Genomic DNA, 22,665 nt, shown 5'->3' on the forward strand with positions numbered 1-22,665 from the left:
GGTCGCTACATCTGTAAGTGCAAGTTAAATCTCTACTATGCAAAGCGCAAGTCATTTATCAACAACACCCAGAAACGCCGCCGGCGTCGCTGGGCCTGAGCTCATCTAAGATGGACTGATACAAAGTGGAAAAGTGTTCTGTGGTCTGACGAGTCCACATGGCAAATTGATTTTAGAAACTGTGGACGTCGTGTCCTCCGGACCAAAGAGGAAAAGAACCATCCGGATTGTTATAGGTGCAAAGTGTAAAAGCCAGCATGTGTGATGGTATGGGGGTGTATTAGTGCCCAAGACATGGGTAACTTACACATCTGTGAAGGCACCATTAATGCTGAAAGGTACATACAGCTTTTGGAGCAACATATGTTGCCATCCAAGCAACGTTACCATGGACGCCCCTGCTTATTTCAGCAAGACAATGCCAAGCCACGTGTTACATCAACGTGGCTTCATAGTAAAAGAGTGCGGGTACTAGACTGGCCTGCCTGTAGTCCAGACCTGTCTCCCATTGAAAATGTGTGGCACCTAAAATAGCAGAAGGGAGACCCCCGGACTGTTGAACAACTTAAGCTGTACATCAAGCAAGAATGGGAAAGAATTCCACCTGAGAAGCTTCAAAAATGTGTCTCCTCAGTTCCCAAACCTGCACTGAGTGTTGTTAAAAGGAAAGGCCATGTAACACAGTGGTAAAAATGCCCCTGTGCCAACTTCTTTGCAATGTGTTGCTGCCATTAAATTCAAATTGAATGATTATTTGCAAAAAATATTACATTTCTCAGTTCAAACATTAAATATGTTGTCTTTGCAGTCTATTCAATTGAATATAAGTTGAAAAGGATTTACAAATCATTGTATTCTGTTTTTATTTACAAATAACATAACGTGCCAACTTTACTGGTTTTGGGTTTTATATTAATGGGATGTATTATTACCCCTTTGGGGACATTCAATTGTATCTATCCTCAAAACCAAACAGGAAATGCAATAGACGACAATAGAAAGTATTGTCATTAGTACAAGTAAAAGTACAACAACAACATTAGACAGGTAGACTGATGGGTCACCACCTCGCGGCGCCCCCGTAAAGAGGTAGGAAGGAAAGGTAAACATGGGTGCGGGGGGAGGAGAAAAAAGCAACTCCCACACTAAGCTCCTAATTAGGGGGGGGTGGGGGTGGGGGGCTCAGTTTGAGACCTGAAAAAAACAATAAGCACATATTTACGACACACAAAAACTTCGGTTTCTCAATAAACTTCAGTAGATTCAAATCATTGACAACTGTGACGTCATTTGATCAAAAGGCCTCCAAAGGGTTAAAACTAGGGATGTCCGATAATGGCTTTTTGCCGATATCCGATATTCCGATATTGTCCAACTCTTTAATTACCGATACCGATATCAACCGATACCGATATCAACCGATATATGCAGTCGTGGAATTAACACATTATTATGTCTAATTTGGACAACCAGGTATGGTGAAGATAAGGTACTTTTTAAAAAAATTAGTAAAATAAGATAAATACATTAAAAACATTTTCTTGAATAAAAAAGAAAGTACAACAATATAAAAACAGTTACATAGAAACTAGTAATGAATGAAAATGAGTCAAATTAACTGTTAAAGGTTAGTACTATTAGTGGACCAGCAGCACGCACAATCATGTGTGCTTACGGACTGTATCCCTTGCAGACTGTATTGATATATATTGATATATAATGTAGGAAGCAGAATATTAATTACAGAAAGAAACAACCCTTTTGTGTGAATGAGTGTAAATGGGGGAGGGAGGTTTTTTGGGTTAGTGCACTAATTGTAAGTGTATCTTGTGTTTTTTATGTGGATTTAATTTAAAAAAAAAACCAAAAAAAAATGATACCGATAATAAAAAAAACGATACCGATAATTTCCGATATTACATTTTAACGCATATATCGCCCGATAATATCGGCCTGCCGATATTATCGGACATCGCTAGTTAAAACATTTACCTGTTAGGTATTTTTGTTCAGGGTTGGAAAAATATATATAAATCACATTTTTTTCAATGAAGGGACGGACTTCTGTGTCCTGTTTGGCTGTTTGGAGTTTTGTTGAAGAACTTCCAATGTTTTGAATTGGACATTGACATTTTTTTGCATTGAACATTAAAAAGAAGATGCATAACAACAATGATGGCCAAAATACAGCAACACTTCACTGAAATGATGAAAAGGTCAGCCTGAGAGTAAAATATTACACATATTTTGTTATTTTGACTTATAATAGGATGCTTGGATATTGATGTTTTGTTCAGATTGCTTAGCATATATTGATCTACACTATTGATTTTGCCATCTTTGATACACGGAATATATCTCTGTCACCTCAGCATCCGTCCTATTTTTCTGTAAGATGCCCTAGCTGGAAAGAAGTTAAGACACCCTCGGTCTATGCCAGGGATAGTCAACTAAATTGTAGGGGCCACATTTCCAGAGAGCTAAGGACTGGGGGGGCCTACAATTATTCTTATTTTGAGAACCAGCATCCTCTAGAGTGGACATGTTATTGTTTCAAATGTACCAGTTAAACAAATACAAGTGTCCACTGCAGGATCTGTCAAGGTCTTTAAGCTGGTCCGAGTTCCTCTGTACAACAGGGGCACTCTAGTACTGTAGTGCACTCCTACGTTTTGAACGGAACTCAGGGGGCCGGTCTGGTGTCATTCCTGGGCCAGATTTGGTCCGAGGGCCACCAGTTGATTAGCCCTGATCTATGGTAATGGTAATGTTTATTTCGAACATGCATATATATATATATATATATATATATATATATATATATATATATATATATATACATATATATATATATATATATACAGGGTTTCCCATAAACTGCCAAGATACCTGTGGTAGTGGGGGCGTGGCTATGGGCGTGGTCACCATGACATCATCGAGTAATTTGCATAATTTACTACAATGATATGATTTTCTCTAAAAAGGCTCAAAAAATGTATACTTACTAATTAATAATAACAGTTTTGTTTTAAACGTCCATCCATCCATCCATTCATTTTACAATATAATTGCAACACTTTATGTACATATTTATATACAGATTTGAACAATAAGTTATTCACTGAAATATATTTATTAATTGTGGTTCTTACAAAAAAGATATCTTATAAAATATAAAAGCTAAAATGTCTCTTAAAGCTCTGCCCCTTTAATTAGTGCATACTAAATAATTGAACTTTAGCCTACTACTACAACCATATTATTTACCAGCAACATAAAGTGAAACAGAGGCAGAGGTAACCTGCCACAGTCAGTAACAAATAAACAGAAAACAGTAGTGGTCAAATACAAATAAGGCAACAGGAGAAGTATCCTACACTTCTCTTTTGTAAAGTAAATCTGAACAGCCGATATGGGCATCTACATCAACTATATGATTTGCCTGAGAAGCTGGACAGGACAAAAAAATAAATACATTTTTTTTTTTTTTTTAATTTGTGGCAGACGTAATTCTTTCGTGGCGGGCCGCCACAAATAAATGAATGTGTGGGAAACACTGATATATATATATATATATATATATATATATATATATATATATATATATATATATATATATATATATATATATATATATATATATCTTCCTACTGTACCTTGTGTCACCCTCAATCTGAACAGTTCCTGATAGTCTTGTCACTTCCTGTGTTTAAGATGTCTTCAGGTTTCCATTTTCTAACACACTTTTTTTTTGATCTTACAGCTGCTGGAGGCCAGAGATCAGAAGCTCGATAACCTGATGAAAACAACAGATTATAAAGAGCTAAAAGGCTCCGATCCTTCGTCCTCTGACCTGGTCAAGAAGATTGAGAAGGTGTGCCGCAAACGTTTATGACGTTCTTGTCTCAGTCGGTTGACGTCGTGCGGTTAAAGACGGGTTTGTGTTTCCTTCCTGGTAGCTGGAGGCCAACCTCGCCGATAGAGAGAGGCAGCTTTCAGAGAAAGAGCTGCTGGTGGATCAGGTGACCCGGCTCTCGAAGTCACTCCAAGAACAGAACGAAAACTGCCACCAGGACAGACTGTTGCTGGCCAAGAAGGTAGATTTCCAAAGATGAGGCGAGCAAGACTGTTCTGATCAGCGGTCTCCCAACTACCGTATTTTTCGGACTATAAGTCGCAGTTTTTTTCATAGTTTGGCCGGGGGTGCGACTTATACTCAGGAGCGAATTATGTGTGAAATTATTAACACATTAGCGTAAAATATCAAATAATATTATTCATCTCATTCACGTAAGAGACTAGACGTATAAGATTTCATGGGATTTAGCGATTAGGAGTGACAGATTGTTTGGTAAACGTATAGCATGTTCTATATGTTATAGTTACCGTATTTTTCGGAGTATAAGTCGCTCCGGAGTATAAGTCGCACCGGCCGAAGATGCATAATAAAGAAGGAAAAAAACATATATAAGTCGCACTGGAGTATAAGTCGCATTTTTTGGGGAAATGTATTTGATAAAAGCCAACACCAAGAATAGACATTTGAAAGGCAATTTAAAATAAATAAAGAATAGTGAACAACAGGCTGAATAAGTGTACGTTATATAAGGCATAAATAACCAACTGAGAAGGTGCCTGGTATGTTAACGTAACATATTATGGTAAGAGTCATTCAAATAACTATAACATATAGAACATGCTATACGTTTACCAAACAATCTGTCACTCCTAATCGCTAAATCCCATGAAATCTTATACGTCTAGTCAGGCCTGGCCCTAACCAATCTGGCGCCCTAGGCAAGATTTTAGGTGGCGCCCCCCCACATCGGCAGTGAAGTGTATATACTCACAAGAAACCGAATAGCTTTGTCTTTGACCTTTTGTTTTACTTAAAGAAAGCAAATTAACATATTATATGAGAATGTTATGTTATGATTATCTTCAACCGAATCACAGCAGTGCTCAAATTAAAAAACAGCATTCCCTCTCATGTGATATTGCTTAATTAACATTAATGATGTGCACTTTAACAACTAGGCTTACAACTATACCTAATATATAAAGGGGTGGAAAAGTGACTATTACCTGCAGGGCAAACATTAGCTAACCAGAAGGCAATAACAATGTAAACAGAAAACACCTGCTTAAAAGATCTAATACAAATGTCCCTGAGGAATGTAAGGTGGGAGTACTGTAATTACCTAACGTTACATTATTATTTTCCATAACAATTTAGCCCCCTCCACAATATTAACACGACGTTAAAACAGAACTAGCTATTTATTGATTAGCAATTGCCGAATCATGTAACATTAGCTTAATGCTAAAAAGCCAGGTTACTATCACATTCTGTAACAGACAAATAATTTCATGTAGGCTAACGTTACCTACCTGCTACCTCTGTCTTTTTCTCGTTTCTCCTCCTCTTCTTTTCTCTTTTTTCTTCCCTGGGCACCTGACAGTTTTGGCCATTTTGACATCTTGTGTTGATTTTTTGATGCGGTGACGTCCAAAAAGAGTCATGATACGAGAAGGGAGGGGGTGGGGGCGTAATGTTGTAACAAATAATATTTCAATTAAATAGGCTTTACTTTGCATTTTAATTAACGTGGGATTATTTTTTGGATTTAGAAATAATAGTACCAACTTTTTTTTTTTTTTTTCTCCAACATTTGTGGCACTGGCGTGGCGCCCCCTGATGGACGGCGCCCTTAGCATTTGCCTATACGGCCTATGCCACGGGCCGGCCCTGCGTCTAGTCTCTTACGTGAATGAGCTAAATGATATTATTTGATATTTTACGGTAATGTGTTAATAATTTCACACATAAGTCGCACCCCCGGCCAAACTATGAAAAAAAACTGCGACCTATAGTCCGAAAAATACGGTACTTGTTCACGGAGGTAAATGGCAAACCTGTGTATTTTCTGTGTGGAGAAAGTGTGGCTGTAATGAAAGAATATCATCTAAGAAGGCACTATGAAACGTCTTAAGAAACACAAAGACAAGAATATGGACACGGAACAAAGGCTACAGAAGGTGGAAGTATTAAAACGAGGTCTTAAGTCCCGGCAGGTTCTGTTCACAGAAGCCACATCACGAAGCTATGGTGTCGTTTTGATGACTGACACCGTGTTCAATTATAATTGTAACATTTGAATGATGAAAGATGGATGTGTTGTGGCAGTTTGCGGATTTCAGCAATGCGGCGGTTTGTGGAAACAATCGGGTGCTTTTCCAAACATTTTTAATAAACTGCCAACGTTAGAATGCTAAACAGGAAGTGCTTAAAGTTTAATGGCTTTGTAAAAACACTCAGACAAAGTTGAGTTGAGTTGAGTTGAATTGGAGTTGATTTCGAACATGCAAGCAAACAACAATTTCCAGTTTCTCTTTTCAACATGTTCGAAAAGGAGTAGGAAGAAGCAGTCCAAGTGGCCTAGTGGTTAGAGCAGGGGTCACCAACGCGGTGCCCGCGGGCACCAGGTAGCCCGTAAGGACCAGGTGAGTAGCCCGCTGGCCTGTTCTAAAAATAGCTCAAATAGCAGCACTTACCAGTGAGCTGCCTCTATTTTTTAAATTGTATTTATTTACTAGCAAGCTGGTCTCGCTTTGCCCGACATTTTTAATTCTAAGAGAGACAAAACTCAAATAGAATTTGAAAATCCAAGAAAATATTTTAAAGACTTGGTCTTCTTTTGTTTAAATAAATTCATAATTTTTTTTACTTTGCTTCTTATAACTTTCAGAAAGACAATTTTAGAGAAAAAATACAACCTTAAAAATGATTTTAGGATTTTTAAACACATATACCTTTTTACCTTTTAAATTCCTTCCTCTTCTTTCCTGACAATTTAAATCAATGTTCACATAAATGTTTTTTTTTTATTGTAAAGAATAATAAATACATTTTAATTTAATTCTTCATTTTAGCTTCTGTTTTTTTGACGAAGAATATTTGTGAAATATTTCTTCAAAATTATTATGATTAAAATTCAAAAAAATTATTCTGGCAAATCTAGAAAATCTGTAGAATCAAATTTAAATCTTATTTCAAAGTCTTTTGAATTTCTTTTAACATTTTTGTTCTGGAAAATCTAGAAGAAATAATGATTTGTCTTTGTTAGAAATATAGCTTGGTCCAATTTGTTATATATTCTAACAAAGTGCAGATTGGATTTTAACCTATTTAAAACACGTCATCAAAATTCTAAAATTAATCTTGATCAGGAAAAATGACTAATGATGTTCCATAAATTCTTTTTTTAATTTTTTCAGAAAGATTCGAATTAGCTCGTTTTTCTCTTCTTTTTTTCGGTTGAATTTTGAATTTTAAAGAGTCGAAATTGAAGATAAACTATGTTTCAAAATTTAATTGTAATTTTTTTTCGTGTTTTCTACTCTTTTAAACCGTTCAATTAAGTGTAAATATCATTAATTATTAATAATAACATAGCGTTAAAGGTAAATTGAGCAAATTGGCAATTTCTGGCAATTTATTTAAGTGTGTATCAAACTGGTAGCCCTTCGCATTAATCACTACCCAAGAAGTAGCTCTTGCTTTCAAAAAGGTTGGTGACTCCTGGGTTAGAGTGTCCGCCCTAGGATGGGTAGGTTGTGAGTTCAAACCCCGGCCGAGTCATACCAAAGACTATACAAATGGGAGCCATTACCTCCCTGCTTGGCACTCAGCATTAAGGGTTGGAATTGGGGGGTTAAATCACCAAAAATGATGCCCGGGCGCGGCACCGCTGCTGCCCACTGCTCCCCTCACCTCCCAGGGGGTGATCAAGGGGATGGGTCAAATGCAGAGGACAGATTTCACCACACCTAGTGTGTGTGTGTGACAATCATTGGTACTTTAACTTTAACTTTTAAGTCCAAGTTCATTGTGTTCTTCATGGTGTTTTTGAAACGGCACCAATTTTTTCCTCAGAGTTTTCAACTTACGTCAAGTGTTTTGCCAAGAGGATTAAAGTTAAAGTACCCTATGTATATTGTAGCGTCCCGGAACAGTTAGTGCTGCAAGGGGTTCTGGGTATTTGTTCCGTTGTGTTTATGTTGTGTTACGGTGCGGATGTTCTCCCGAAATGTGTTTGTCGTTCTTGTTTGGTGTGGGTTCACAGTGTGGCGCATATTTGTAACAGTGTTAAAGTTGTTTATACGGCCACCCTCAGTGTGACCTGTATGGCTGTTGACCAAGTATGCCTTGCATTCAATTGTGTTTGTAAAAAGCCGTAAATATTATGTGACTGGGCCGGCACGCCCCCGATATTGTTGTCTGGGTGGAAGTCGGGAGAAATTCGGGAGAATGGTTGCCCCGGGAGATTTTCGTGAGGGGCACTGAAATTCGTGAGTCTCCCGGAAAAATCGTGAGGGTTGGCAAGTACGACTGGGAGACGCAACTGCTCTGTACTTCTCCCTACGTCCGTGCACCACTCCATACAGCGGCGTTTTAAAAAGTCATACATTGTACTTTTTTAAACCGATACCGATAATTTCCGATATTACATTCTAAAGCATTTATCGGCCGATAATATCGGCAGTCCGATATTATCAGACATCTCTATCGTTAAGTTATTTTGCCGTGATTTTACCAGTCCGGCCCGTGTGGGAATAGATTTTCCTTTATGCGGCCCTTGACCTAAAATGAGTTTGACACCCCTGATCCATTCGATGAGCTGGATGATTGACAATGTTCACAGGCACCTCACGTCAATACACAATTGTTTGTATCCAGTTGAATGAGATGCGGACACACATCATCGACACCAGCCGCCGTCTGATGGCCACGTCTGCCGAACTGTCAATGAAGCAAGCGGCCGTCTTGTGCCTCCAGCAGGAAACCAAAGAGAAAGAGCTCCAGGTCAGTGGTGCAGTCATTTGACTACAATGCAAAGTCAGGTGACTGGTGTTAGAATAATTATGTATATACAAACCCCGTTTCCATATGAGTTGGGAAATGGTGTTAGATGTAAATATAAACGGAATACAATGATTTGCAAATCCTTTTCAACTTATATTCAATTGAATAGACTGCAAAGACAAGATATTTCATGTTCACACTGAGAAACTTATTTTTGTTGTTGTTGCAAATAATCATCAACTTAGAATTTCATGGCTGCAACACGTGCCAAAGTAGTTGGGAAAGGGCATGTTCACCACTGTGTTACATGGCCTTTCCTTTTAACAACACTCAGTAAAGGTTTGGGAACTGAGGAGACACATTTTTGAAGCTTCTCAGGTGGAATTCTTTCCCATTCTTGCTTGATGTACAGCTTAAGTTGTTCAACAGTCCGGGGGTCTCCCTTCTGCTATTTTAGGTGCCACACATTTTCAATGGGAGACAGGTCTGGACTACAGGCAGGCCAGTCTAGTACCTGCACTCTTTTACTATGAAGCCACGTTGATGTAACACGTGGCTTGGCATTGTCTTGCTGAAATAAGCAGGGGCGTCCATGGTAACGTTGCTTGGATGGCAACATATGTTGCTCCAAAAGCTGTATGTACCTTTCAGCATTAATGGTACCTTCACAGATGTGTAAGTTACCCATGTCTTGGGCACTAATACACCCCCATACCATCACACATGCTGCCTTTTACACTTTGCGCCTAGAACAATCTGGATGGTTCTTTTCCTCTTTGGTCCGGAGGACACGACGTCCACAGTTTCCAAAAACAATTTGAAATGTGGACTCGTCAGACCACAGAACACTTTTCCACTTTGTATCAGTCCATCTTAGATGAGCTCAGGCCCAGCGAAGCCGACGGCGTTTCTGGGTGTTGTTGATAAACGGTTTTTGCCTTGCATAGGAGAGTTTTAACTTGCACTTACAAATGTAGCGACCAACTGTAGTTACTGACAGTGGGTTTCTGAAGTGTTCCTGAGCCCATGTGGTGATATCCTTTACACACTGATGTGGCTTGTTGATGCAGTACAGCCTGAGGGATGGAAGGTCACGGGCTTAGCTGCTTACGTGCAGTGATTTCTCCACATTCTCTGAACCCTTTGATGATATTACGGAGCGTAGATGGTGAAATCCCTAAATTCCTTGCAATAGCTGCTTGAGAAAGGTTGTTCTTAAACTGTTCAACAATTTGCTCAGGCATTTGTTGACAAAGTGGTGACCCTCGCCCCATCCTTGTTTGTGAATGACTGAGCATTTCATGGAATCTACTTTTATACCCAATCATGGCACCCACCTGTTCCCAATTAGCCTGTTCACCTGTGGGATGTTCCAAATAAGTGTTTGATGAGCATTCCTCAACTTTATCAGTATTTATTGCCACCTTTCCCAACTTCTTTGTCACGTGTTGCTGCCATCAAATTCTAAAGTTAATGATTATTTGCACAAAAAAAAAAGTTTATGAGTTTGAACATCAAATATGTTGTCTTTGTAGCATATTCAACTGAATATGGCTTGAAAATGATTTGCAAATCATTGTATTCCGTTTATATTTACATCTAACACCATTTCCCAACTCATATGGAAACGGGGTTTGTATTATCACATAACGTTTATGCTTGAGGGCCATTGCTATAATTATTGTCAATTGTGCTGAAATGGTATTTTTCTTTGTCTGTGCAAAGCTGGCAATCCAAAAGATTGCGAGCCAGTCTGGTACAAGTGTTTGTTGTCCAGGAACGGCCTGCTGACTGCCAAGGCAGAACACTGCCGTGACGCAGACAGAGCAGAGACAAGGCGATATCGCCAGCGTCAACACATTTGCATTTTTGTATAATCATATATTGTGTCTAACTGGAGTTGTCTAGTTTAGTGTTTTTCAACCTTTTTTGAGGCAAGGCACATTTTTGTCATAAAAAGAATCCGGAGGCACACCACCAGCAGAAAACTTTAAAAAATTAACTCCACCAAGTCGTCGTGTCTTATTTTGAGTGTGTTGGTGTCTTCCTGTGTGTAGTGCTTTAGTTCTTGTCTTGCTTATTTTGGTGGCCCTTCCTGTTTTGCTGGTGTTTTCCTGTAGTGGCTTCCTGTCTTCCTTTGAGCGCTATTCCGCGCACCTGCTTTGTGTTAGCAAGCAAGGCTATTTACGTTGTTGCTATCCTTCTTTGTGTGGCCATTGTTGATTTTCATGTCACGTACGGATGTACTTTGTGGACACCGTAAGTTTTTGCTGTCGTCCAGCATTCTGTCTCTGTTTACTTTGTAGCCAGTTCAGTTTGACTTTTGTTTTGCATAGCCTTTTCCTTTCGTTCATTTTGGGTTTAAGCGTTACATACCCTTTTTACCTGCACCCTGCCTCCCACTGTGGTCTGCATATCGGGATCACAACAAACCATCCTCGTCTCACCCGACACATTCCGACTTTTACAAAGCAATGCTGCCACCTACTGACATGGAGTATTACGTGGTTACCCTGCCGAGTTTTACACAGTACAGACACTAAGCAACGGCACATTATTGGCAGATTCAAATTATTGATTTGCCAAAAATATTTTTGGGATAAATTAGGTGAAGTTGCATAATTTCCCACGGCACACCAGGACAATATCTCACGGCACACTAGTGTGCCGCGGCACAGTGGTTGAAAAAACACTGGTCTAGATTACCCCCCCTTCCCTCTGGGACAGCTTCAGTGATGTAAACAGGGACCTCCCAAATAAATAGAGGAAGAACGTGGACTAGACTTTTAGAGCGTAGTTGGATCTGTAACTAGAATACAGCCCAAAACATGTGCCAAATTGAACGCTGTCTCTGCATGATTCCTTGCTTCTGGTCTGTTTAATAAATGTCATATTGTTGGATATTGTTTTACCTCCAGATGGACAGGTGTCAGAGGCGGCTGGAGCAGATTCTCTGAACCCTTTGATGATATTACGGAGCATAGATGGTGAAATCCCTGAATTCCTTGCAATAGCTGCTTGAGAAAGGTTTTTCTTAAAACTGTTCAACAATTTGCTCACCGCATTTGTTGACAAAGTGGTGACCCTCGCCCCATCCTTGTTTGTGAATGACTGAGCATTTCATGGGAATCTACTTTTATACCCAATCATGGCACCCACCTGTTCCCAATTTGCCTGTTCACCTGTGGGATGTTCCAAAATAAGACAGAGACAAGGCGATATCACCAGCGTCAACACATTTGCATTTTTGTATAATCATATATTGTGTCTAACTGGAGTTGTCTAGATTACCCCCCTTCCCTCTGGGACAGCTTCAGTGATGTAACAGGGAACCTCCCAAATAAATAGAGGAAGAGACGCGGACTAGACTTTAGAGCGTAGTTTGGATCTGTAACTAGAATACAGCCCAAAACATTGCCACATTGAACTCTGTCTCTGCATGATTCCTTGCTTCTGGTCTGTTTAATAAATGTCATATTGTTGGATATTGTTTTACCTCCAGATGGACAGGTGTCAGAGGCGGCTGGAGCAAGGCCTGCCACCCTGCCCCGACATGGAGGAGGAGTGGAGGAGGATGCTACGGGACAAGAAGAGGAGACAGAGGGACAAAGAGGAACGAGAGAGGGTAAAATGAACAAAGATCACTGCTCAGGACTTGATTAAAGCGCTTGAGGAAGAGGGAGGTGGAGAAGAATGACAAAAGAATTGATTAAAGCCCCAAAGCCAGGGTTGCTTTCTAGCCAAAAGCGTGCGCACCATAAGGCCGAGGAGAGATTTAATGTGTTGGCAAAAAGTCTAGACAAAAACAAGATGAGCTTTTGTCAACAGACTGGCACCCAAAGCGCGTGAAAGGAGTCGAGCTGCTCTCTCCTGCGCTGTCTTTTCATCCGCATTATTTCTCTTTACAACCGCCGCCCCTCCAAAAGACACCACAGAGCTCCACGTGCAAACGCCAGACGGGACATTGCGGAATTTGAAGCTCGTCATGGCGGCCACCGAGTTCAATGTGCTTCCTGTTAGCCAGCCAGCGTAATCCATCCATATGCTTTGAAGTCTCCGGGATTTCAGTGCACCTCATTTCCGCGCTGCATGAATTTTAGGTCATGAGGCCAAGTCTGCTTTTTTTACCCTTTAACAGAACTTTGACCCACTTATCATATATCAATATACACTACCGTTCAAAAGTTTGGGGTCACCCAAACAATTTTGTGGAATAGCCTTCATTTCTAAGAACAAGAATAGACTGTCGAGTTTCAGATGAAAGTTCTCTTTAATTGAGCCCACAAATGTGATGCTCCAGAAACTCAATCTGCTCAAAGGAAGGTCAGTTTTGTAGCTTCTGTAACGAGCTCAAGTGTTTTCAGATGTGTGAACATGATTGCACAAGGGTTTTCTAATCATCAATTAGCCTTCTGAGCCAATGAGCAAACACATTGTACCATTAGAACACTGGAGTGATAGTTGCTGGAAATGGGCCTCTATACACCTATGTAGATATTGCACCAAAAAGCAGACATTTGCAGCTAGAATAGTCATTTAGCACATTAGCAATGTATAGAGTGTATTTCTTTCAAGTTAAGACTAGTTTAAAGTTATCTTCATTGAAAAGTACAGTGCTTTTCCTTCAAAAATAAGGACATTGCAATGTGACCCCAAACTTTTGAACAGTAGTGTACAGCACAGGCCAAAAGTTTGGACACACCTTCTCCTCATTCAATGCGTTTTCTTTATTTTCATGACTATTTATATTGTAGATTGTCACTGAAGGCATCAAAACTATGAATGAACACATGTGGAGTTATGTACTTAACAAAAAAACATGTTTTATATTCTAGTTTCTTCAAAATAGCCACCCTTTGCTCTCATTACTGCTTTGCACACTCTTGGCATTCTCTCCATGAGCTTCAAGCACACCTGTGAAGTGAAAACCATTTCAGGTGACTACCTCTTGAAGCTCATGGAGAGAATGCCAAGAGTGTGCGAAAAAGTGATCGGAGGAAAGGGTGGCTATTTTGAAGAAACGAGAATATAAAGCATGTTTTCAGTTATTTCACCTTTTTTTTGTTAAGTACATAACTCCACATGTGTTCATTCATAGTTTTGATGCCTTCAGTGACAATCTACCATGTAAATAGTCATTTCATTTCATTTCATTCATGTTTATTTCGAATATGTAGACAAAACAAAAACAACAAATTTTGAAAAAAACAACAAAAAAGCCATTCAAGAATGAATAACAAAAACAATAATAATAATAATAATAATAGTAATAATAAAAAGCAAAAGAAACAAGAAATGAAAATAAACATTAATGTAAACATATCCGAAAAGGAGTGAGAAGAAGTAAAAACTTATGTACTCCCACCCCTCTTATTACTTACTGCAGGGGTCACCAACGCGGTGCCCGCGGGCACCAGGTAGCCCGTAAGGACCAGATGAGTAGCCCGCTGGCCTGTTCTAAAAATAGCTCAAATAGCAGCACTTACCAGTGAGCTGCATCTATTTTTTTAATTGTATTTATTTACTAGCAAGCTGGTCTCGCTTTGCCCGACATTTTTAATTCTAAGAGAGACAAAACTCAAATAGAATTTGAACATTTCAAGAAAATATTTTAAAGACTTGGTCTTCACTTGTTTAAATAAATTCATTAATTTTTTTTACTTTGCTTTTTATAACTTTCAGAAAAACAATTTTAGAGAAAGAATACAACCTTAAAAAGGATTTTAGGATTTTTAAACAGATATACCTTTTTACCTTTTAAATTCTTTCCTCTTCTTTCCTGACAATTTAAATCAATGTTCACGTAATTTTTTTATTTTTTATTATAAAGAATAATAAATACATTTTAATTTAAGTCTTCATTTTAGCTTCTGTTTTTTCGACGAAGAATATTTGTGAAATATTTCTTCAAACTTATTATGATTAAAATTCAAAAAAATTATTCTGGCAAATCTAGAAAATCTGTAGAATCAAATTTAAATCTTATTTCAAAGTCTTTTGAATTTCTTTTAAAATTTTTGTTCTGGAAAATCTAGAAGAAATAATGATTTGTCTTTGTTAGAAATATAGCTTGGTCCATCCATCCATCCATCCATTTTCTACCGCTTATTCCCTTTGGGGTCGCTGGAGCCTATCTCAGCTACTATTGGGCGGAAGGCGGGGTACACCCTGGACAAGTCGCCACCTCATCGCTTGGTCCAATTTGTTATATATTCTAACAAAGTGCAGATTGGATTTTAAGCTATTTAAAACATGTCATCAAAATTCTAAAATTAATCTTAATCAAGAAAAATTACTAATGATGTTCCATAAATTCATTTTTTTAATTTTTTCAAAAAGATTCGAATTAGCTAGTTTTTCTCTTCTTTTTTTCGGTTGAATTTTGAATTTTAAAGAGTCGAAATTGAAGATAAACTATGTGTCAAAATTTAATAGTAATTTTTTTCGTGTTTTCTCCTCTTTTAAACCGTTCAATTAAGTGTAAATATCATTAATTATTAATAATAACATAGAGTTCAAGGTAAATTGAGCAAATTGGCTATTTCTGGCAATTTATTTTAGTGTGTATCAAACTGGTAGCCCTTCACATTAATCACTACCCAAGAAGTAGCTCTTGCTTTCAAAAAGGTTGGTGACCCCTGACTCACTGTATGTTTAATAATAATAATAATAGTATATAAAAATGTTTTGTCATATAAATACATATACACATATAAGTATGTACATATATATATATATATATATATATATATATATATATATATATATATATATATATATATATATATATATATATATATATATATATATATATATATATATATATATATATATATATATATATATATATCTACAACACACATTTAACAAGTAACTATGAATGTGACACAACAGCGTGTATACATAGTATACATATACATACACATACAAACCTACTGACTCTTAGTGCAGTTCACTATATCCTGTCAACAATATATTTTTGTACATTCTTTTAAAAACATTGATGCTTTTAAAATGAAAATAAAGAAAACGCATTAAATGAGAAGGTGCGTCCAAACTTTGGGCCTGTACAGTATAATCCATACATCAATGGATGGATGTCTTTAGAGTAATTGGACGTTATGGATTCCCACGCATACCTGTATTTTTCGGAGTATAAGTCGCACCGGAGTATAAGTCGCACCGGCCGAAAATGCATAATAAAGAAGGAAAAAAAACATATATAAGTCGCACTGGAGTATAAGTCGCATTGGGGGAAATGTATTTGATAAAAGCCAACAGCAAGAATAGACATTTGAAAGGCAATTTAAAATAAATAAAGAATAGTGAACAACAGGCTGAATAAGTGTACGTTATATGAGGCATAAATAACCAACTGGTATGTTAACGTAACATATTATGGTAAGAGTCATTCAAATAACTATAACATATAGAACATGCTATACGTTTACCAAACAATCTGTCACTCCTAATCGCTAAATCCCATGAAATCTTATACGTCTAGTCTCTTACGTGAATGACATCAATAATATTATTTGATATTTTACGCTAATGTGTTAATAATTTCACACATAAGTCGCTCCTGAGTATAAGTCGCACCCCCGGCCAAACTATGAAAAAAACTGCGACTTATAGTCCGAAAAATACGGTAATGTTCGAACTGGAAAACGTTATTTTTTGCAAATATTAGCTCATTTGGAATTTGATGCCTGCAACATGTTTCAAAAAAGCTGGCACAAGTGGCAAAAAAGACTGAGAAAGTTGAGGAATGCTCATTTATCGGCAGATAAATGCTTTAAAATGTAATGTCGGAAATTATCGGTATCGTTTTTTTTAATTGGTATCGGTTTTTTTTTTTTTTTGTTTTTTATTAAATCAACATAAAAACACAAGATACACTTACAATTAGTGCACCAACCCTAAAAACCTCCCTCCCCCATTTACACTCATTCACACAAAAGGGTTGTTTCTTTCTGTTATTAATATTCTGCTTCCTACATTATATATCAATATATATCAATACAGTCTGCAAGGGATACAGTCCGTAAGCACACATGATTGTGCGTGCTGCTGGTCCACTAATAGTACTAACCTTTAACAGTTAATTTGACTCATTTTCATTCATTACTAGTTTCTATTAGAGATGTCTGATAATATCGGTCCGCCGATATTATCAGCCGATAAATGCGTTAAAATGTAATATCGGAAATTATCAGTATCGTTTTTTTTATTATCAGTATCGTTTTTTTGTTTTTTTTGTTTTTATTAAATCCACATAAAAAAAACAAGATACACTTACAATTAGTGCACCAACCCAAAAAACCTCCCTCCCCCATTTACACTCATATATCAATATACATCAAAACAGTCTGCAAGGGATACAGTCCGTAAGCATTATATATCAATATATATCAAATACAGTCTGCAAGGGATACAGTCCGTAAGCATTATATATCAATATATATCAATACAGTCTGCAAGGGATACAGTCCGTAAGCATTATATATCAATATATATCAATACAGTCTGCAAGGGATACAGTCCGTAAGCATTATATATCAATATATATCAATACAGTCTGCAAGGGATACAGTCCGTAAGCACACATGATTGTGCGTGCTGCTGCTCCACTAATAGTACTAACCTTTAACAGTTAATTTTACAAATTTTCATTAATTACTAGTTTCTATGTAGCTGTTTTTATATTGTTGTACTTTCCTTTTTATTCAAGAAAATGTTTTTAATTTATTTATCTTATTTTATTTGATTATTTTTTTTAAAAAGGACCTTATCTTCACCATACCTGGTTGTCCAAATTAGGCATAATAATGTGTTAATTCCACGACCGTATATATCGGTTGATATCGGTATCGGTTGATATCGGTAATTAAAGAGTTGGACAATATCGGCATATCGGATATCTGCAAAAAGCCATTATCGGACATCCCTAGTTTCTATGTAACTGTTTTTATATTGTTTTACTTTCTTTTGTATTCAAGAAAATTTATTTATCTTACTTTAATATTTTTTTTAAAAAAGTACCTTATCTTCACCATACCTGGTTGTCCAAATTAGGCATAATAATGTGTTAATTCCACGACTGTATATATCGGTAACGGTTGATATCGGTGTCTGTAATTAAGAGTTGGACAATATCGGCAAAAAAGCCATTATTGGACATCCCTACTCCTAATCGCTAAATCCGATAAAATCTTATACGTCTAGTCTCTTACGTGAATGAGCTCAATAATATTATTTGATATTTTACAGTAATGTGTTAAAAATGTCACACATAAGTCACTCCTGACTATAAGTCGCACAAACTGTGAAAAAAAACTGCGACTTATAGTCCGAAAAATACGGTGTATGAGTTGTGCTACAAAACGTTGTTTCCGATACAAACGGCACGTTTTCCTCTGCAAAGTAATCCGCCCTGGAGCCTGACACTTTTTCCCTAGCGTTATCGGCCACACCTTCATACACTGGAAGGGTCATTCCAGTATCCCCTGCAGCTCCATCTTGAAAAAGGAAAAGAACAATCCCACTGACCTAGGTCAGGTGAGGAGGGAGGTTCCTCTCGGCCAGGGACTGTCAGGTGCTCAGGGCATTGTGATCGGGCGTGTTGTCGCGGTGAAACAGCCAAGAGTTGCCTGTACTTGAACAAACTATAATCATTTTTTGTCGACCTGCTTGTAGATTGTTTGAGAATGTGGTGATAAATCGCAGTGGACAATTTTCCCCTTGCAGCAAAACAGCAACATTCCTGGAGCCTTTCCCAGCCACTCCATATGACTTAACTGCAGGTGTTAAAACATGCAATTCAGAATCAGCTTCATTGGCCAAGTATGAGTAACACACAAGGAACTTGACTTGCTGGACTCTGCAGTACCGCGGCGGCCATCTGTGGCGCTATCTTGGCATAAAACACGAGAGAAACATTAGTGAAGTGAATTCTATTAAACAGAAAAGCCATTATCGACATCTAAGCTACGTTTACACCAACGTGGGTGGCATTGGGAGCGAGGTGGGTGACGTGTCTTGCCCAAGGACACTTCGGTAGTGATGGCGGAAGCTGGATTCCAACCAGGAACTCTCAAGTTTCTGATCGGCCGCCCCAAGAATACAAAAGACACTAAAATTGCACAGAGCTGATGCAACCAACTGCCACGTAAGCGGCGCCATTTCAACATACAGCTACAAATGTACAACCCAATTAAAAAAAAGACATAAATGAGGGATGAATAATACATATTGCACACGTACAATTACACTATGCATAGACAAACATATAATACAAAATGTACACTGTACAAACTGATACACATACTGTACAAATACAAACACATATGCATATAATCACGTTTCATCAAACATATGGAATAAAATGCCTTTTATTGTCACTATACACAGAATACAATGAGATTAAAATATATTAACGTTGTTCCCCAAGGGGAAACTGGGTAAAACATGGCACATTGACAAAACTTATCCTATTTTCACTATAACAATCTACAAGGTTAATACAGTTGGCTTCTCTTTCTTCCCCTCCATTTATCTGCTTTCTTTTGCATTTCAAGTTATCATTACATACACGTATTGTTGCATTTGAAACAATTGTATTGTTGATAATAGAGCTAAATTATTGTTGTATTAATTATCAATACTGCTATTTTTATTGCTATTTGTATTGCTCCATTTGTAGTGTAATAATGCTCATTGTCCTTTCTGTATTATTAATATTTATTTCACTAACTGCTTCTTTGCTATCACTTTTACTATCATATTTGTATATATCTTATTTGCTGATGCGGTCCTGTTGTTGTTGTTGTTGTTGTTGTTATTGTTGTTTCTCTGTCTATTCCCCCTCTTGTCCCCGCAATTTCCCCCTCTGTCTTCCTTTTTTTTCCCTTTCTATCCCCTCCTGCTCTGGCCCGGCTGCACCTAATAATAATATAAATTAGAGATGTCCGATAATGGTTTTTTGCCGATGTCCGATATTCCGATATCGTCCAACTCTTTAATTACCGATACCGATATAAACCAATACTGATATCAACCGATACCGATATATACAGTCGTGGAATTAACACATTATTATGCCTAATTTGGACAACCAGGTATGGTGAAGATAAGGTCCTTTTTTAAAAAAAAAAATTAAAATAAGATAAATAAATTAAAAACATTTTCTTGAATAAAAAATAAAATAAAACAATATAAAAACAGTTACATAGAAATTAGTAATTAATGAAAATGAGTAAAATTAACTGTTAAAGGTTAGTACTATTAGTGGAGCAGCAGCACACACAATCATGTGTGCTTACGGACTGTATCCCTTGCAGACTGTATTGATATATATTGATATATAATGTAGGAACCAGAACATTAATAACAAATTTCCCCGCGGGGACAATAAAGTTGAACCTTGAACTGAAAGAAACAACCCTTTTGTGTGAATGAGTGTACATGGGGGAGGGAGGTTTTTTGGGTTGGTGCACTAATTGTAAGTGTATCTTGTGTTTTTTATGTTGATTTAATTTTTAAAAACAAAAAAAAAAACGATACCGATAATAAAAAAAACCCGATACCGATAATTTCCGATATTACATTTTAAAGCATTTATCGGCCGATAATATCGGCAGGCCGATATTATCGGACATCTCTAATATATATAATAATATATATATAATAATAATATAATATAATATATATAATAATAATATAATATAATATAATATAATTATAATATTATATATATATATATATATATATATATATATATAATATATATATATATATATATATAATATATATATAATATAATAATATTATATAATATAATATAATTATATTATTATAATTATTATAATATAATTATATAATATAATATAATAATAATATAATATATATAATAATATAATATAATATAATAATAATATTATATATATAATAATATAAAGCCATTTAATAAAGTCAAATACAAATAAGGCAACAAGAAAAGTATCCCACACTTCTCTTTTGTAAAGTAAATGTGTACAGCCGATATGTGCATCTACATCAACTATATGATTTGCCTGAGTTTATCTGACAAGATAAAAAATAAAACAAAACAAAAACACAATTTCAACACCGTGGTGGCATATGCGGTCGTGGAGCACCGCCGAGCCAACTCCGTCCTAAGCTGCCCACTAGCTCTCGGCCATTGTCCAGCACGAGCTGATGAGCGAGAATCCGTCCGATACATGCTCTTTCAGCCAGGGCTCCGTGAAGCTCGTCCGTCAAAGACTGTACCGGAGCCCCGTCTCTTCTTTTGATCTCCGGTCTCTCCACGTGGACCCCTTGTGTGGAAGAGAGCCACATCTTGTCTCTGGTGCAAACATGGCCAAGGCTCCTTTGAGGCAGATCCAACAGTTCCCATAAAAAAAACTCCAAAAAGTAGTGCAGGTGTCAAGAAAGTGCCACCCCTTGTTGCGCAGTCCCGAAGGGGCCCGATCCAAAAAAACACGAGGCGAATCAGACGCCTGAGGAAAGTCATCTCTGGGAAAGGTTATTCTGGATTGACAGTGTGGGTTAGTCTGAATATTATTATAAGCAATAAGAAGAAGGGTTAATAAGATGCTGAAGGCAGGATTTTTTGTCCGCAAGTGTATATTCTAAACCCTCAAAAGTCTGCATGTTCACAAAAGGTCAAAAATGATCAGAAAAGTTTTCCCAAATATGAGCATTCATGTAAGGCAGGGGTGTCCAAACTTTTTCCACTGAAAAATTACAGCCTGCGGGGGCCATTTTGATAGTTTTCATTTTCAAATCATAACAAAATATATGGATTTTGGTTTGTTTTTACCTTTAGGGCTCCCGGGGACCATAAAGGGTCTAAGTCAGGGGTCACCAACGCGGTGCCCGCGGGCACCAGGTAGCCCGTAAGGACCAGATGAGTAGCCCGCTGGCCTGTTCTAAAAATAGCTCAAATAGCAGCACTTACCAGTGAGCTGCATCTATTTTTTAAATGTTATTTATTTACTAGCAAGCTGGTCTCGCTTTGCCCGACATTTTTAATTCTAAGAGAGACAAAACTCAAATAGAATTTGAAAATCCAAGAAAATATTTTAAAAACTTGGTCTTCACTTGTTTAAATTCATTATTTTTTTTACTTTGCTTCTTATAACTTTCAGAAAGACAATTTTAGAGAAAAAATACAACCTTAAAAAGGATTTTAGGATTTTTAAACACATATACCTTTTTACCTTTTAAATTCCTTCCTCTTCTTTCCTGACAATTTAAATCAATGTTCATGTAAATGTATTTTTTTTATTGTAAAGAATAATAAATACATTTTAATTTAATTTTTCATTTTAGCTTCTGTTTTTTCGACGAAGAATATTTGTGAAATATTTCTTCAAACTTATTATGATTAAAATTCAAAAAAATTATTCTGGCAAATCCAGAAAATCTGTAGAATCAAATTTAAATCTTATTTCAAAGTCTTTTGAATTTCTTTTACATTTTTTGTTCTGGAAAATCTAGAAGAAATAATGATTTGTCTTTGTTAGAAATATAGCTTGGTCCAATTTGTTATATATTCTAACAAAGTGCAGATTGGATTTTAACCTATTTAAAACATGTCATCAAAATTCTAAAATTACTCTTAATCAGGAAAAATTACTAATGATGTTCAATAAATTATTTTTTAAATTTTCTCAAAAAGATTCGAATTAGCTAGTTTTTCTCTTCTTTTTTTCGGTTGAATTTTGAATTTTAAAGTGTCGAAATTGAAGATAAACTATGTTTCAAAATGTAATTGT

At 36.8% G+C, this 22,665-nt stretch overlaps 1 protein-coding gene across 4 annotated transcripts in view; it reads left to right on the forward strand.

Moving 5' to 3' along the window:
* Nucleotides 1-22,665, forward strand: part of ccdc146 (coiled-coil domain containing 146) — a 118,687-nt gene that overhangs the window by 89,653 nt on the left and 6,369 nt on the right. For 3 of the 4 annotated variants that reach the window (XM_062066575.1, XM_062066576.1, XM_062066574.1), the window contains exons 19-22: nt 3,764-3,874; nt 3,960-4,097; nt 8,741-8,860; nt 12,363-12,491. In XM_062066575.1, coding sequence (XP_061922559.1) covers nt 3,764-3,874; nt 3,960-4,097; nt 8,741-8,860; nt 12,363-12,491 — 498 coding nt within the window. Of the gene's footprint in view, nt 1-3,763; nt 3,875-3,959; nt 4,098-6,413; nt 6,494-8,740; nt 8,861-12,362; nt 12,492-22,665 lie in introns of those variants that run through there. The other variant, XM_062066577.1, reaches the window with a different exon arrangement.

The sequence above is a fragment of the Entelurus aequoreus genome, linkage group LG12 (assembly GCF_033978785.1).
Source record: "Entelurus aequoreus isolate RoL-2023_Sb linkage group LG12, RoL_Eaeq_v1.1, whole genome shotgun sequence".
Taxonomy (NCBI): domain Eukaryota; kingdom Metazoa; phylum Chordata; class Actinopteri; order Syngnathiformes; family Syngnathidae; genus Entelurus; species Entelurus aequoreus.